The following is a 13,827-nucleotide window of genomic DNA, read 5'->3' as shown; positions in this document are numbered from 1 at the left end:
CAGGCCATTTAATGAATTCTTATTAAGTTCATTAATCTGAAGTGACTTCAACCATTCATAACCTCGCAATCCCTAGATTCATGTTAGCATTATCATCATCTGATAAATTAAAAAACATTGCATATTAAGCCACCACCCAACACAAATTCATTCTGCAACAGTAGTGTAAGATTATTAAAATATATCACATTTTAGCGCTTTCAAAGATTAAGAAAGAAATATATTTACAGATCTTTGGTTAAATAATATTATGACAACATGCATACTATCTTGTTTTATACACAACAAAGAAAATAACTGTGGCATCTTACTTTCAAAACCATTCATTTACTATCATATAAATAACCGGCACTATTACCAGTATATTTCAAATGGAAAAAGGTGTTAGTTAATGTCAAAATTCAGAAAAATGACAAATGATTAATTCCGTAACTATGTTACCACTCTGCTGTTTCCACGTAGAAAACTAGGAGATTAGGTCAATGCATAGTACATACATCAGATCAAATAATTAAAACTGTAAGACATACATATTACAGCTGTTATAAAACAGAATGAGAAAACTGAATTCTTGGTTTTAAACTGCTCTTTCATCAATATGTCCATAAAACCTCCATAAAAAATATGCAACAACATGTAAACATGGTGTGTTGCGGTACAACGCAAAAGTGCTTTCTAGAAATGAACAGCGCCCACCAACTTCAGAAATGAGATTACCCACGTCAACAAACATTAATTATTAGATTTGTATCTCAATTGAGTCATGTTTGTGTTGATTTCAATACATATATTTATTTTGGCCGTCTATACACAAACTTATTAAAATGAGTTGTTAAACCAGATCAATCATGAAGATAGATGGATTCACAAACGCATAAAATCAATAAATGCAACGCAGCTTAGTATATAATAGTTTATAAAATTAATAGAATTGATAACCTGAAGATGATGTCTTAGTACATCGAAACATGTCGTTTCTAATATGAAGATGCCAAGAATGTAATATCGAAATACGATAATAAGAGCATCAAAACATAACATAACATATTTTATATATTTTATATTTATATTGTGAATGTTATAATATTTTAACAACTCATTTTAATAAGTTTGTGTATAGACGGCCAAAATAAATATATGTATTTATTATTAGCTCAAAAGTTAAACAGTGGACCATATCAAAAGTCGGATTACAGACCGCACACGCCTGTGTTCGATAGATAGCAGTTCAGGACCCGTAGCAACATCTACCCTTTCCAACAAAAATAGAGGACGTGCACCATTTGCCGTTTTAACCATCAATTTGAACCGTGAACCCAAAATTGCATTCAGATGTTCTTTCCTCTGTCTTTGAACCACAATTCCAGGGCTGTATCTTACTACAGACTTATACGTTAACATTTGACAGAAGGCATAAGAAACTGTAATATGACATGTTTAACTTCATTCCTTCTTCCCCAGTACTCAAAATATCAAATAGAACATTTTTCAATACATTCAACAAATGGTTCTGAAAGTAAGTTTCTGATCTTTCTTGACTGAACCAAACACCTTTAAAAAAGAAATATGAATAGAATATGCAACTGGAACCATCATCACATTTGACAGCACATGCATAATCATTTTCACACCTGTCTGTCCCATGAAAGAACTAGCTGGAGAGTGACCCACTGGCACAGTGGGGCAGGGCCCAGGAGATGACGTTGGCATGAGTCCAGCTGGACTTGGCACATGTAAAGGGTTTGATGGCGAGTTTGCTAGGAGTCCTCCAGGAGATGGGTGTGGTAACATATTGGGAGATGGGTTTATATTAGGAGGTAAGGATGGAGGTGAGGCTAGATTAAAAGAAGTAGCTGGGCTTGAACCAAAACTCTGGTGCTGGCCGGCCTGCAATCAAAATTTTCCAGCACACATAAATACCTCCTAAGTAACTTGCTCAACAAAGCAGAATCCATCTTGGGAAACTAACAGTATTTCAGCTTGTCAAGAAATTACCCAACTTTTAAGGAATGAAAAGGTTTATTACAAGTTCACAAGAGCCCATCATTGGACTTATTGTCAGCCATTCAAATTGAGTTCACATCCTAACGATCTAATCCACTGAAGATCCATTATATTATCCTCCCATAATCTCTCCCTTTTAACACTTTCCAGTCATGTCATCAGAATTTTATCCAGTCAGGATGCACAGGGGGATTTAGATACCTTAACAGGCAACGTTCACATAGCAAGGGTGCAGAAGGTTACTCACACTTCAATAAATGAGTACTTAGTGATTAAGGGGTTCCCTGACGTGTTTTGTCCAGCTCCTTAGCCAAATCCACACTATTACAGTACTGATCAGTATAAATGTGGTGACTTGTGATACAGTAAATGCTATGACATACATGGCCCCTCAGAAAGATCACTATTCTGGTTTCAGAATAAGGCAAATTATGCATTTCTCCTGTAATTCTTCCATAATATGGAATTACCGTATTTGCATGTGTGTAAGCCACAATTCTTGATAAAAATGAATGTTTTAAATGGCCAACTATTTAAGACGTCGAGTGGCTACGACACCCTGTCATGCCTCCTGGTATGATTACCAGGTCGCGTTTCTCTTGTTGCAAATGGGCTTCACTCTTTCCGTAGTCTGATCCATGAAGATGTCTAAAACGAGCATAGATCACTGGTGTAACAGTACACCTGGCCATCAAAACCATACAGATTTGATACAATCGTCAACTACATCTTCAGTCATCCAGCCACTTCCCTCGACTCACACTCTCCGAAGGAACTTCTACTTTGCCATCGTCTTCAGTTTAAATACCATATAAGGATGAAACTTCAGTCTGTCGCTGTGACAGCTAGCATTACGGTGCAGCGTTGTTTCTTGGCTCCAGTAAATCTAACCTGCACCATTCGTTCAGTGACAGAGTTAACTGTTGTGCGTTCCAGCATGTCAAAAATGGGGTGGGGGAGGCTGGAAAGCATTCCTTGTTTGTCATAACTACTGTTTTTCTAGTTTCAGCGCATGACCAGCTCTTCCTCGTAAGCTAGTCAAGCCAAACTGCAGTTGCCAAGTAAACTGACACAAACAAAATAATTACTGTTTGCCCTAACAGCATTGAAATGCTGCTGTGATAAAGAAAAATGCTACATAGAGCAAGGACTGTCTTGTAGTAACTGATAAGTGACAATACACACCCACCCTTAACACAAAATGTCCTGTCGCAAGATGAGGGGAAGTTCTGAAGTCTACAGCTCTGTACTGTATATTCCCTCATGTAGCACTCCGCAGTATACAAAATGAATCTTCAAATATGATGAGCATCTGGTTTCTACGCAAACATTTTAGAAAACAACTGCATGTGGTATTCAGATAAATACAGTAATTGCTATCTTTATTTACTAAGAATTTGCACTGCACTACGGCGACAGGACACGAAAATACACTTATTTTCAATGCATCCATTTCCAGACCAACCTCATTACTAACACAGCAGATAAGTTAGTTGAGAACTGTCACTAATAAAATCACATTTTATTTTAAATCTACACTTCAGTCAATTGATATGACTATGTATAGTGGCCAATTCTTTAGATAAGATTAAAAGAACAAGTCTAAATTATAAATACCTGTGACATAGCAGGATGTGGGCTAGCAGGTGTGTGTGGATTGCTTCCTGAAGGAGGTGTCAGGGGAGGATGGAAACGAAGACCGCCTTCTCTCTGCTGTGCTGGTGACTGTGGCCCACGATGATGTGCTCCAAGAAAGGACATAGGGCCACCACCACCATCAGAGTCCATTGTAATTGGTGAAGGAGGATTGTCATCTTCTGACTGAGAACGGCGCCTGAATACGGCCGTTTCATCCACATACTTTGAGAGAAAAGCCTGAAAGAGACAGGACAGTGTGTTGGAACTACTAATGTATTAAAACAAAAACAGCCAGCAAGAACCAACCTCTGCAGTATGTGAAAAAGTGATTTGAACCCCTATACTATGGGGCTGCTGGCTGGATTTCAACTCCAGGGTTAAGGGTTTAGCGGTACGCAGCCAGCAGGACTGTGTATAAAGTAACTAACTGTAATTGTAAACCTCAGAAAACACTATAATAATAGATAAATATAATTAAAGAAAAGATAACCTTTAATCCTTGAGTTGGAGTGAATTCATCCACAACATTACTGCGATCAAAACGACTATATGCTCCATCTCGTAGACTAACCAAGCCACCACCCCGCAGCCTCAGTTCTAAACAGTACATGCCTTGATAAGCAAGCCTCAATAAAGTAGGTGACTGAGGCATAATTGTAAATGTCTGTACTGGAACCTGTGGTCTCTGTAAAGAAACATATTAGAAAACATATAATCCACTTTTTATAAGGTATTTCCTGTCAAGTATACAAGATGTCAAAAAGTACCCAGTATAATTCTGTAGCACAGCATCCTGGTATATTATGTCGATTCTTGATAATTATTTCTGTCACTTTTACACACATTCATTGGTCACTAATTAATTTGTTGTTTAACTACATGTTTCAGCCCAATATGGTAATCAGGATCAAATGTTAGTTCTGATACATATAACATAATACAAATTACAAATACTATAAAAAAACTTTCACAAATACACCTGGACTCACCAAGCTGAGCCAGCACTCTTCACAAGTTCTAACTAGTTTTAAAGTTAAAAATAGCATTTTAACCATCAATTTTATATTTATTTAACGTTGAATAACGTTTATAAAATCACGGTACACTCGACGGAAACTGTAAGACATAAGGTAACGCTGGTGTGTAACTTCTTCAAATGCCAATAACTCGTGACCTATGTAAGATAGAGAATATAAACCTATATGTAAATTAAAGAGTAAATAAAGGGCTTTTTCTATATGATGTTTACTTTATTCTATAAATTGTTGAAATAATTACCCAAAACATGTAATAAATATACCCTCGTTTCTTAACTTCAACCGCTTGCCACGTCTAAAGCGTAAGAGTTAGATCCGACATATGGCGAGTGAAATACGTAAATAAACATGAGCTTTTCAAATTTGCAAACAGATTTCAGCTAATTCTTACGGTTTAGGAGTTTTGGCCATTTATTTAGTAACAAAGAACGGTTCTAGAGTGAGTGTGTTGAGTACGTGATGCAACACGTAGATAAGCTGTTGGCGGATGATGTCACGTATAGATAAGATGTAAAGGTATACATTAATGTGTAAATAAAATTTTATTTCAGTACAAATATACTTCTACAGTTAAACGTTATTCAACGTTAACTAGGGAACCGTGGTTCCACTGTCAATTTTTATTTCTTCAGCAAAATCACAAATATTTTAAAGTAATAAGTAATATTTGAACCTGATGATCAAAGACCCTATATGACATTATTCTACACTAAAAACTGGACATGAAAGCTATAAAGCATGTGGGACCAGACAGGCTTAATTACCAAGATACAGGATGTTCTTAGACCTCGTAGCTGACAGGCATTAAATTAAAACGTCAAATGCAGTTTATCAGAGTTCAAATCCACTTTAAAAATAACATATCTTTTAAAAATGCATGATACAAGAAATGAATTTCATTATTTTGGCACAGTTTGTTTTAAAAGAAACTTGGGGAAAGAAATGGGTAAATGAACTAGTTTTTATACAATTTTAATCTCCCCTCCATCGTACTGTGAAAATTAAACTACATAATTGTTTAACTTGATGTTACTATTTGTGTTAACTTACCTGATTGTGAACCCCTAACTGTGGAATTGTTGGAAGTTTACTTATAGAAATAAGGGGTTCGTACGTCTCGTGAAGGATATGAACAATTTGCGCCAAGTTACGGTGCCGGTTCAGATGTGCCTCCAACTGCTCCCTCATCAGAGAATGAGCATTCACGCAGTTGTTCGTAGCACCTGTAAATTAATTATATAAGCTACTAAAATATATGGTACAAAACAAACACATTTCTTTGTGTAGCAGCTTCAACATTTTCTGGGACAAGAAACATATCTTGAATCTGGAAGTAATAAGATTCGCTCAGGTGAATCTGCCTTCAAAATACTGTTATGGCAATGCTACCACATTGACATGACAGCAAAAGTGGGATGTGTTCCCACAATAGGGGTAAGCGGTAGTGAAGGAGAGACAGTCACTACAGGAAACATGAAATGAACAAAACCAGAAAAATAGGAACAATTATCAAATCTCATATCGACATGAGAAACATATCCAAAATATTTTACTACTAATGATACGAACAGTGTAGTACCATGGCTTGTCCTAGGTAAACAAAATTCTAACACCTGACATTGTAAACGTGATTTACAAGTTTTCATCTTTTTATATTTATGAATATTTTGTCAAATAACAAGTTGTCCTATGGCCTCTGACTAATGAGGTACTCTAACATAAGTTTTATAATGCCCTCAGTATTAGATAAAGAATACACAGCGTAATGTTTATTATTTTTCATTACCCTATTGGTTCAACCCTCTTAAATTTACATATTCCACTTGGAACGTCTTTTTCGTAACATTTTCAATTCTTTGCTTCTCCCATACAACACGAGACCAAGTTCAACATCTGTATAATTCATTGTACATTTCAGTTACAGGCATTACTGTCGTCAAACTTTCTTCATATGCTAGAATTAATGCTACAGTGTAAAATAGTGTCTACTGCTTACCAAATATAAGTCTAAATGCTTTATCAGAGCTATTCCAGTCCACTGTAACAGTGGCACCACGGTCAGGCCCATACCCAAGAACGAGACGGCTATAGCTGTAGGACTTAATTGTTACCATATTTGACAAGTTGTACTTCTCTGCAAAATAAATGAATCTTTTTAAGCAAGCAATTTATAAAGCATACTAAATAACCATTAAAATATTAATATATCCCTAAAGTCTTCACATAACACACATGGTTTATATATCTGATATGTCCCAAAATTAATCCTTAATTTATGGATTACAGAAAACAGTTTAGATATTGTGAAATTTGAGGTTTTCAAGGTCATGGATATACTGATGATGAATACTTAAAATGTAAGACTTGAGGTTCTCACAGCGGTGAGTATGAAGATATCCGTCTTCTGGGTTATTGCGCTGTGTAGTCTGGTCGATGTTAACCAACGTTTCAGAGGTCATACTGCCTCCGTCATCAGGGCGATGAAGATTTCTGTCTTCTGGGTTCTTGCGCTGTGTAGTCTGGTAGATATTTACCAACGTTTCAGAGGTCATACTGCCTCCGTCATCAGGGCGATCGCCCTGATGACGGAGGCAGTATGACCTCTGAAACGTTGGTTAACATCGACCAGACTACACAGCGCAATAACCCAGAAGACGGATATCTTAATACTTAAAACATTTGTAAAAGTAAGTCTTTAGCTTGGATGTGCAAAGTCTGATAATTTAAATACCATTAAAACGAAACAAACATCTAAAACACTTTTTCTAAAAAAAAAAAAATTAAATGAAGTCATGAAACCAGCGAGAGAAAGTGAATATTTCAAGTATTAAAGATTCACCAGCAATGGTTTAATTGTCATATGATAATCCACGCTGCTGTGCAACCAACAGCCATTATGTGTCTTGCTTGAATCCAAAAACTAATAAATTTGTATATTTTGGAAACCAATATTCATGACACATGACACACACTTTATTTTAATGAAAAACTTGTCAAAAACCAAAGAATTTTATTTTCAGCGCCTGCGTCAAAAGAACTCCGATGCACAACGTAACTGCACTCACCAATCCGAAAATATTCAGCAAGATCTTCAACCACTGTGTAAAGGTGAACAATCTGTGACCAATCATTTAGCAAAGCATCCACCGTTTTAGAAACTGTGTCTGCCGTTCCCATGTCATACTGGAAATACACGGGCCGCCGAAGACCTTAAACATATTAACCACAACTTGAAATAAGAGTAAAGAATTTTTGTAGCAAATATATTTTTATTGCATGATTAAACCTTTAACGCCGAGCAGTAACCGTATGTACCATCTATTTCAACAGTCAGTAACTCTTCATTTTGTATTACTAGAGCAGAGCGCTCCTTTTGGAGCTCTTCGGGGGGGTTGGTTGCGTTTTAAAATCTTGAGTAAGAAACTAAACCAACCCCCCGAATGGGGGGTTAAAACACTTGACCAATCTCCCCTTCGGGGGTGTTGGTTGCGTTTTAAAATCTTGAGTAAGAAACTAAACCAACCCCCCGAATGGGGGGTTAAAACACTTGACCAATCTCCCCTTCGGGGGGGTTGGTTGCGTTTTAAAATCTTGAGTAAGAAACTAAACCAACCAACCCCGAATAGGGGGTTAAAACACTTGACTAACCCCCTTCGGGGGGGTTAGTTTAGTGTCTTACTCAAGTCATTTGTTTACTCGGCATTGTTGTGTTGGTACAACAATGCCGAGTAAACAAATATAACGTAACATTGTTTGATGACGTCATTTTTTGACGACAAATTGGATGACGACAACGGGGAATCACGAATTTTTATAGTAGATTCTTGGTGTAAAAAGCAATTATTTCCTTAAAAAGCATTAATTAGTTGATCTTGTAATAGTTAATACTTGTTTTCTATGGGGTACAGAATAAATTTTTAAATATTATATAGACAAACTTCAGCTTCGAAGGGTTAAACTTCTTTAGCGCCACCAGATACAGTGTCCATGAATGATATATAGAAGCTTCTACATAACATCGGAACCCCAATCAACTGAAACCCTCCAATTGTGCTCTGGTTTTGTAGTATGGCAATTAACCCTCATTCAGAGAAGTCAAGGTATTAGGTGTTGACACTCCACTGTTACTTTGTTACGCACAATTTTATTCTCCACTTTCTTCTATGTTACTCATGTCTCATAAATGAAGAAGCACTTCTATCGTCCAGAACAGTTCAGTTGTTACTGGTTTTGCCAGTGCTTCAAAATCCAATCACGTTTTTAAATCACCTTGTCAATATAACGTATAATTTATAATCCAATTCTTTGCAATTGTTTATGTTCTTTCTTAAATTTATTCACTTTTAAGAAGAAGAGGAGTGCTGTTGGTTTTTCAACATGAAAGGATAGAAATAAACCAATATTTAAAAAAAAAATAAAAAAAGTCTCGCCACGGTGGTCTAGCGGTCAGAACACTAGCCTTGTAAGCCTGGGGTCCCGGGTTCAATTCCCGGTGGTGCTCAAATTTATAACTTGTGTTGGGCAAGGCCGTGGTCTAGGCATCACGGAGTTTTCCTCCGGGGGCTTCCCCGGTTTCTCCGTGGCATCCCAACAATTACTCCACTCACACACAGAAGAAGGCAATGGCAAACCACTTCTGATCATCTCTGCCAAGAATGTATATATGTATGAGCAGGTCCCTGACAACCTGAAGAGGTTGGAAGGATCCTGTTCATGATATATGGACCTGTCGTCAGACAGAACACTACAAATAAAAAAATAAAATTTTAAAATACTCAAGCTTTACTCATTGTCAGACTAGCATGACAAGCCTGCACAATTCAAGACGACGCTTGTAACAAATACTTGCAATGCCATATCAAATGATGATCAGTATATTAACTGACACACTTTTAAGGAACTCATTAACAACGGACGTCAAGGGCCCACTGTATTTCCGAAGCTATTCTGTACCGCGTATCAAATACATTCAACATAACAGGACATTAACATACCTTGTTCCTTAGGATGTGAACTTGCAAGAGGGCTACCATAGAACACAAATTCTGCCATCCAATTCTTTGTGGCCTTTCCTTGAACTCTGATGGCCACAGAGAGTAAACGTTTCAGTAACGCAAGCCAGGAGGCTGACTGAGTATCAACTCCTGGTGAAGGTGGAAGCTGAACCAAGCGTAATACTAATGCTGTGGCATTTGCTTCAACTTGCAGTCCTTGGTGCGCAATTTCACGTTTGGTCAGCTACAAAAGCGAAGACCATGCTACATACAGAGTTCATTCAGTCTATTAATAGTAACAGTAGCAGCGACAGTAGTCTCATAACAGTAACTACGTAAAACTAAAGTTGACCCTTAATAATGCTTAATTCTTCTTCTTCTTCTATGGCTCTTACTTGCTTAATTACGAACTATATAATACTTATACAGAGCCGTGATAGCTCAGTTAGTATAGTGACTGGCTACGGACTGGATAACCGGGGTTCGATCCCTGACGTGGGCAGAGGATTTTTCCTCTAGCCTCTGCGTCCAGACCGGCTCTGGGGCCCACCCAGCCTCCTATCCAATGGGTACCAGAGTCCTTTCCTGGGGGTAAAGCGTGGCCGGGGCCGAGGTCAAGGAAGAGAGGAGCTATACCTCCACTCCCATCAAACGACCTACTTGGCGTGTAGCGGGACGGCTTTAATAATACATATATAATACTCACCTCCTGTGCTAGTGTCACAAAAGGAATCCTTTCATCACACAGAGCCACCACATGCGCCAATTCAGGGATAAAGTATGCAGGATGCTTTGTCCGTCGAGACCCAGGTTCTTGCCTACCTCCAGGTTTACGTTTTCCAGGAAACTTCTCACTCTGATCTGCAGAACAACGGTAATAAGACACTCAGGTCGAGAACTCTAATATTATGAACCATTCCATCTTTATTAGTAATCTGAACTGGTAACACTATGTTCTGACTCAGAGTGTACTTAGATGGCTGTCTTCTGGGTTGTAGTGCTGTGTATTCTGGCAGAAATTTACCAAACTAAGCTTACAATTTTGCATTTCTTGCCAACTATACTTTATACTTACGCTTCAGATCATACATTTATATATAAGATTTGAGGTTATTGCAGCGGTGTTTATGAAGATTTCTGTCTTCTGGGTTGTTGCGCTGTGTAGTCTGGTCGATGTTAACCAACGTTTCAGAGGTCATACTGCCCTGATGACGGAGGCAGTATGACCTCTGAAACGTTGGTTAACATCGACCAGACTACACAGCGCAACAACCCAGAAGACAGAAATCTTCATATTCTGATAACGGAGGCAGTATGACCTCTGAAACGTTGGTTAACATCGACCAGACTACACAGCGCAACAACCCAGAAGACAGAAATCTTCATATTCTGATAACGGAGGCAGTATGACCTCTGAAACGTTGGTTAACATCGACCAGACTACACAGCGCAACAACCCAGAAGACGGAAATCTTCATACTCATCGCCCTGATGACGGAGGCAGTATGACCTCTGAAACGTTGGTTAACATCGACCAGACTACAAAGCGCAACAACCCAGAAGACAGAAATCTTCATCGCCCTGATGACGGAGGCAGTATGACCTCTGAAACGTTGGTTAACATCGACCAGACTACACAGCGCAACAACCCAGAAGACAGAAATCTTCATACTCTGATGACGGAGGCAGTATGACCTCTGAAACGTTGGTTAACATCGACCAGACTACACAGCGCAACAACCCAGAAGACAGAAATCTTCATACTCTGATAACGGAGGCAGTATGACCTCTGAAACGTTGGTTAACATCGACCAAACTACACAGCGCAACAACCCAGAAGACAGAAATCTTCATACATTTATACTTTCCCACAATTTACATACTTTTTTCACAAATCCCCAGAAAGTGTAAATACAGAGTTCCACTATAAGGTTCTGTAGGTCGTGATGACGATCACAGTGAGACTGTATATACAAAATCTGAGATCTGAGACATATGAAGATAAATTTTCCTCACACAAACTTGTAGAAGCCTTTCAGTTTTATTTCTGTAAAAGCATCATATTTTAATTTAGCACTTTCTACTTATTATTTAAACATTTGTTTAAAACAGAATAGTAGGACCAAGGTAGACGGCTCTCCTAAAGGAAGTAATCACTGCATCACATGAAGCGCCAAATAAAAAGTAACAGTGCCAGTAGGTAGATGACAAATTAATTATGACTTTAAATGAGACGTCACTGCATTGATTATGGGGTTAAATGTGTAGCGGTGACAAGAACTTCAAACTTAATAAAAACTGACCAAATGATCCACGAGTTACTGGAAAATTAGGGAGAGGAAGACAAAGACACTCCCATGTATGCATATGATAAACAGAACAAAATACGCAAATTATATTTCAATATGTGAGATTTCAAGTTCCCATGGCAACAGAAATGTTGTGTGTGATTTTCTCGGTTCCAATGATGTGTAGGCGGTCAACAATGTTTAAGAAGACCGTATCACCTACATCTTCAGCGTGGAAGACAGGCGCAATACATTCTTCCAAAACACTGGTAACCACCTAGAAGACTATGGTATCACAATAGATTTCAGTGCATGCAATTCGTCAAAGAGAAAACATACCGTCCACACTTGTAAATGGACCATGTGTTATGACAAACGTGTCAAATTCGATCAGTGTGAGAACTTTGAGATACATCTTTGGAATCTCAGTTTCAATACTGTCATCATGGGGATCATCCTCAATCGAAGAGTGTTTCACTACAGCCAAGTAAAACGAGCAGTCTATTTCACACTGAGTTGATTCCTTCTCCTTGAACTCAACAATCTGCAAAAAGAAACAGAACAATATTAAAACAGAAACAGTTATGTACGATTTGAGGTTTTCACAGCGGTGAGTCCGAAGATTGCTGTCTTCTGGGTTATTGCGCTGTCTAGTCTGCCTCCATCATCAGGGCGTTAACCCAGAAGACAGCAATCTTCAGAAACAGTCAGTTTTTTATATCAAATAGATACAGTGAAACCTGCTTACAGTATTTTGCTATGGACCAAGTATTTTCATACACAGGATTCAAATTATATACAGTAAAGATTTATAGAAGCATACAACATTCCGGAATGATTAAGATGATTTGTCCATAGTACAAAATGGTGTTGTAACAACAAAAAAGCTAAATGTTTCCTTTAGTTTCATGATTCAAAATCTGTGAAAAGAGTGGTCCCCAACCTTTTTGTGCCTACGGGCACATTTGAGAGTTTATGAGTTCGTGGCGGGCGCCAACCAATTAACAAAGCCAAATTTTCTTTTCTCTGGACAAATAAGATATGGAAACCAAATAATACGCAAAACGACACAACGTCTAATTATACAAGAAACCGTGCAATCAAAAATACGTAGTTTTATAAGTACAATTATTATTACTCAAGTGCGATGTTTGGCGCTGCATTTCATCGGCCAGTTTTTCAAATTTGGGAGTGTAGGATGATGTTGCTGCTCGCAAACAATCGTCAAGATGGGCATCAGTAAGTCGAGATCTTTGCTTTGATTTTATAATGTTCATGGTTGAACGGCCTTCATTATTCAGTATAACCTCTTTCCGTAACAACACGGGCACCCAAAAAAAGCCTTGGTGGGCGCCATGGCGCCCGCGTGCACTGCGTTGGGGACCACTGGAGTACAGCACTGGTTCTGAACAAAGTTCAAGGGAAAACCTCCTTCAAAGGAGTGATATTTCAGGTTCTCATAGTGGCAAGCATGAAAATGGCCGTCTTTTGGGTTGTTGCACTGTGTAGTCTAGCACAAGTTTACTGACATTACAGAGGTGTTTGCTGCCCTGCAAGCACCTCTAAAACACTGTAATCTATTTTCAACTTCAAAAGACTCGATTATATGCTAGTATGATAACTTTGTGATGAAAAGCTACAGCTACATAGGTAAGAGCTCTGGCCACCTTAAATATCACCCAGACATTTGTTGCATGACTCATGACACACTTGCTGCACACAAGTAACTCGAAGTCTTCTTTTAAATGACTCGAGTAACTCTCCACTGAAGCGCCTACATGGTGCATAGTGGGACAGCTTTACTTAGTTTTTACTTTCATCATCACAAAATATGCAAACATTGTAGTTAATAAATTAACATCTCTT

The 13,827-nt window shown here is 38.1% G+C and overlaps 1 protein-coding gene across 6 annotated transcripts in view; it reads right to left on the bottom strand.

Annotated features, from left to right (window-relative positions):
* The window catches only part of MED14 (mediator complex subunit 14), a 40,095-nt gene that overhangs the window by 8,664 nt on the left and 17,604 nt on the right, over window positions 1–13,827 (bottom strand). For all 6 annotated transcript variants that reach the window (XM_022081587.2, XM_022081590.2, XM_022081586.2 and 3 more), the window contains exons 13-21: window positions 12,301–12,505; window positions 10,380–10,534; window positions 9,674–9,917; window positions 7,745–7,888; window positions 6,676–6,813; window positions 5,730–5,902; window positions 4,133–4,327; window positions 3,622–3,879; window positions 1,632–1,887 (exon numbers count right to left, since the gene is read on the bottom strand). In XM_022081587.2, coding sequence (XP_021937279.1) covers window positions 1,632–1,887; window positions 3,622–3,879; window positions 4,133–4,327; window positions 5,730–5,902; window positions 6,676–6,813; window positions 7,745–7,888; window positions 9,674–9,917; window positions 10,380–10,534; window positions 12,301–12,505 — 1,768 coding nt within the window. The remainder of the gene's footprint in view (window positions 1–1,631; window positions 1,888–3,621; window positions 3,880–4,132; window positions 4,328–5,729; window positions 5,903–6,675; window positions 6,814–7,744; window positions 7,889–9,673; window positions 9,918–10,379; window positions 10,535–12,300; window positions 12,506–13,827) is intronic.

Source organism: Zootermopsis nevadensis, unplaced genomic scaffold (genome assembly GCF_977971745.1).
Source record: "Zootermopsis nevadensis isolate Lab colony 2312 unplaced genomic scaffold, Znev_1.0 Znev_ptg000024l, whole genome shotgun sequence".
Taxonomy (NCBI): domain Eukaryota; kingdom Metazoa; phylum Arthropoda; class Insecta; order Blattodea; family Termopsidae; genus Zootermopsis; species Zootermopsis nevadensis.
This window is presented reverse-complemented; position numbering and strand designations above follow the sequence as displayed.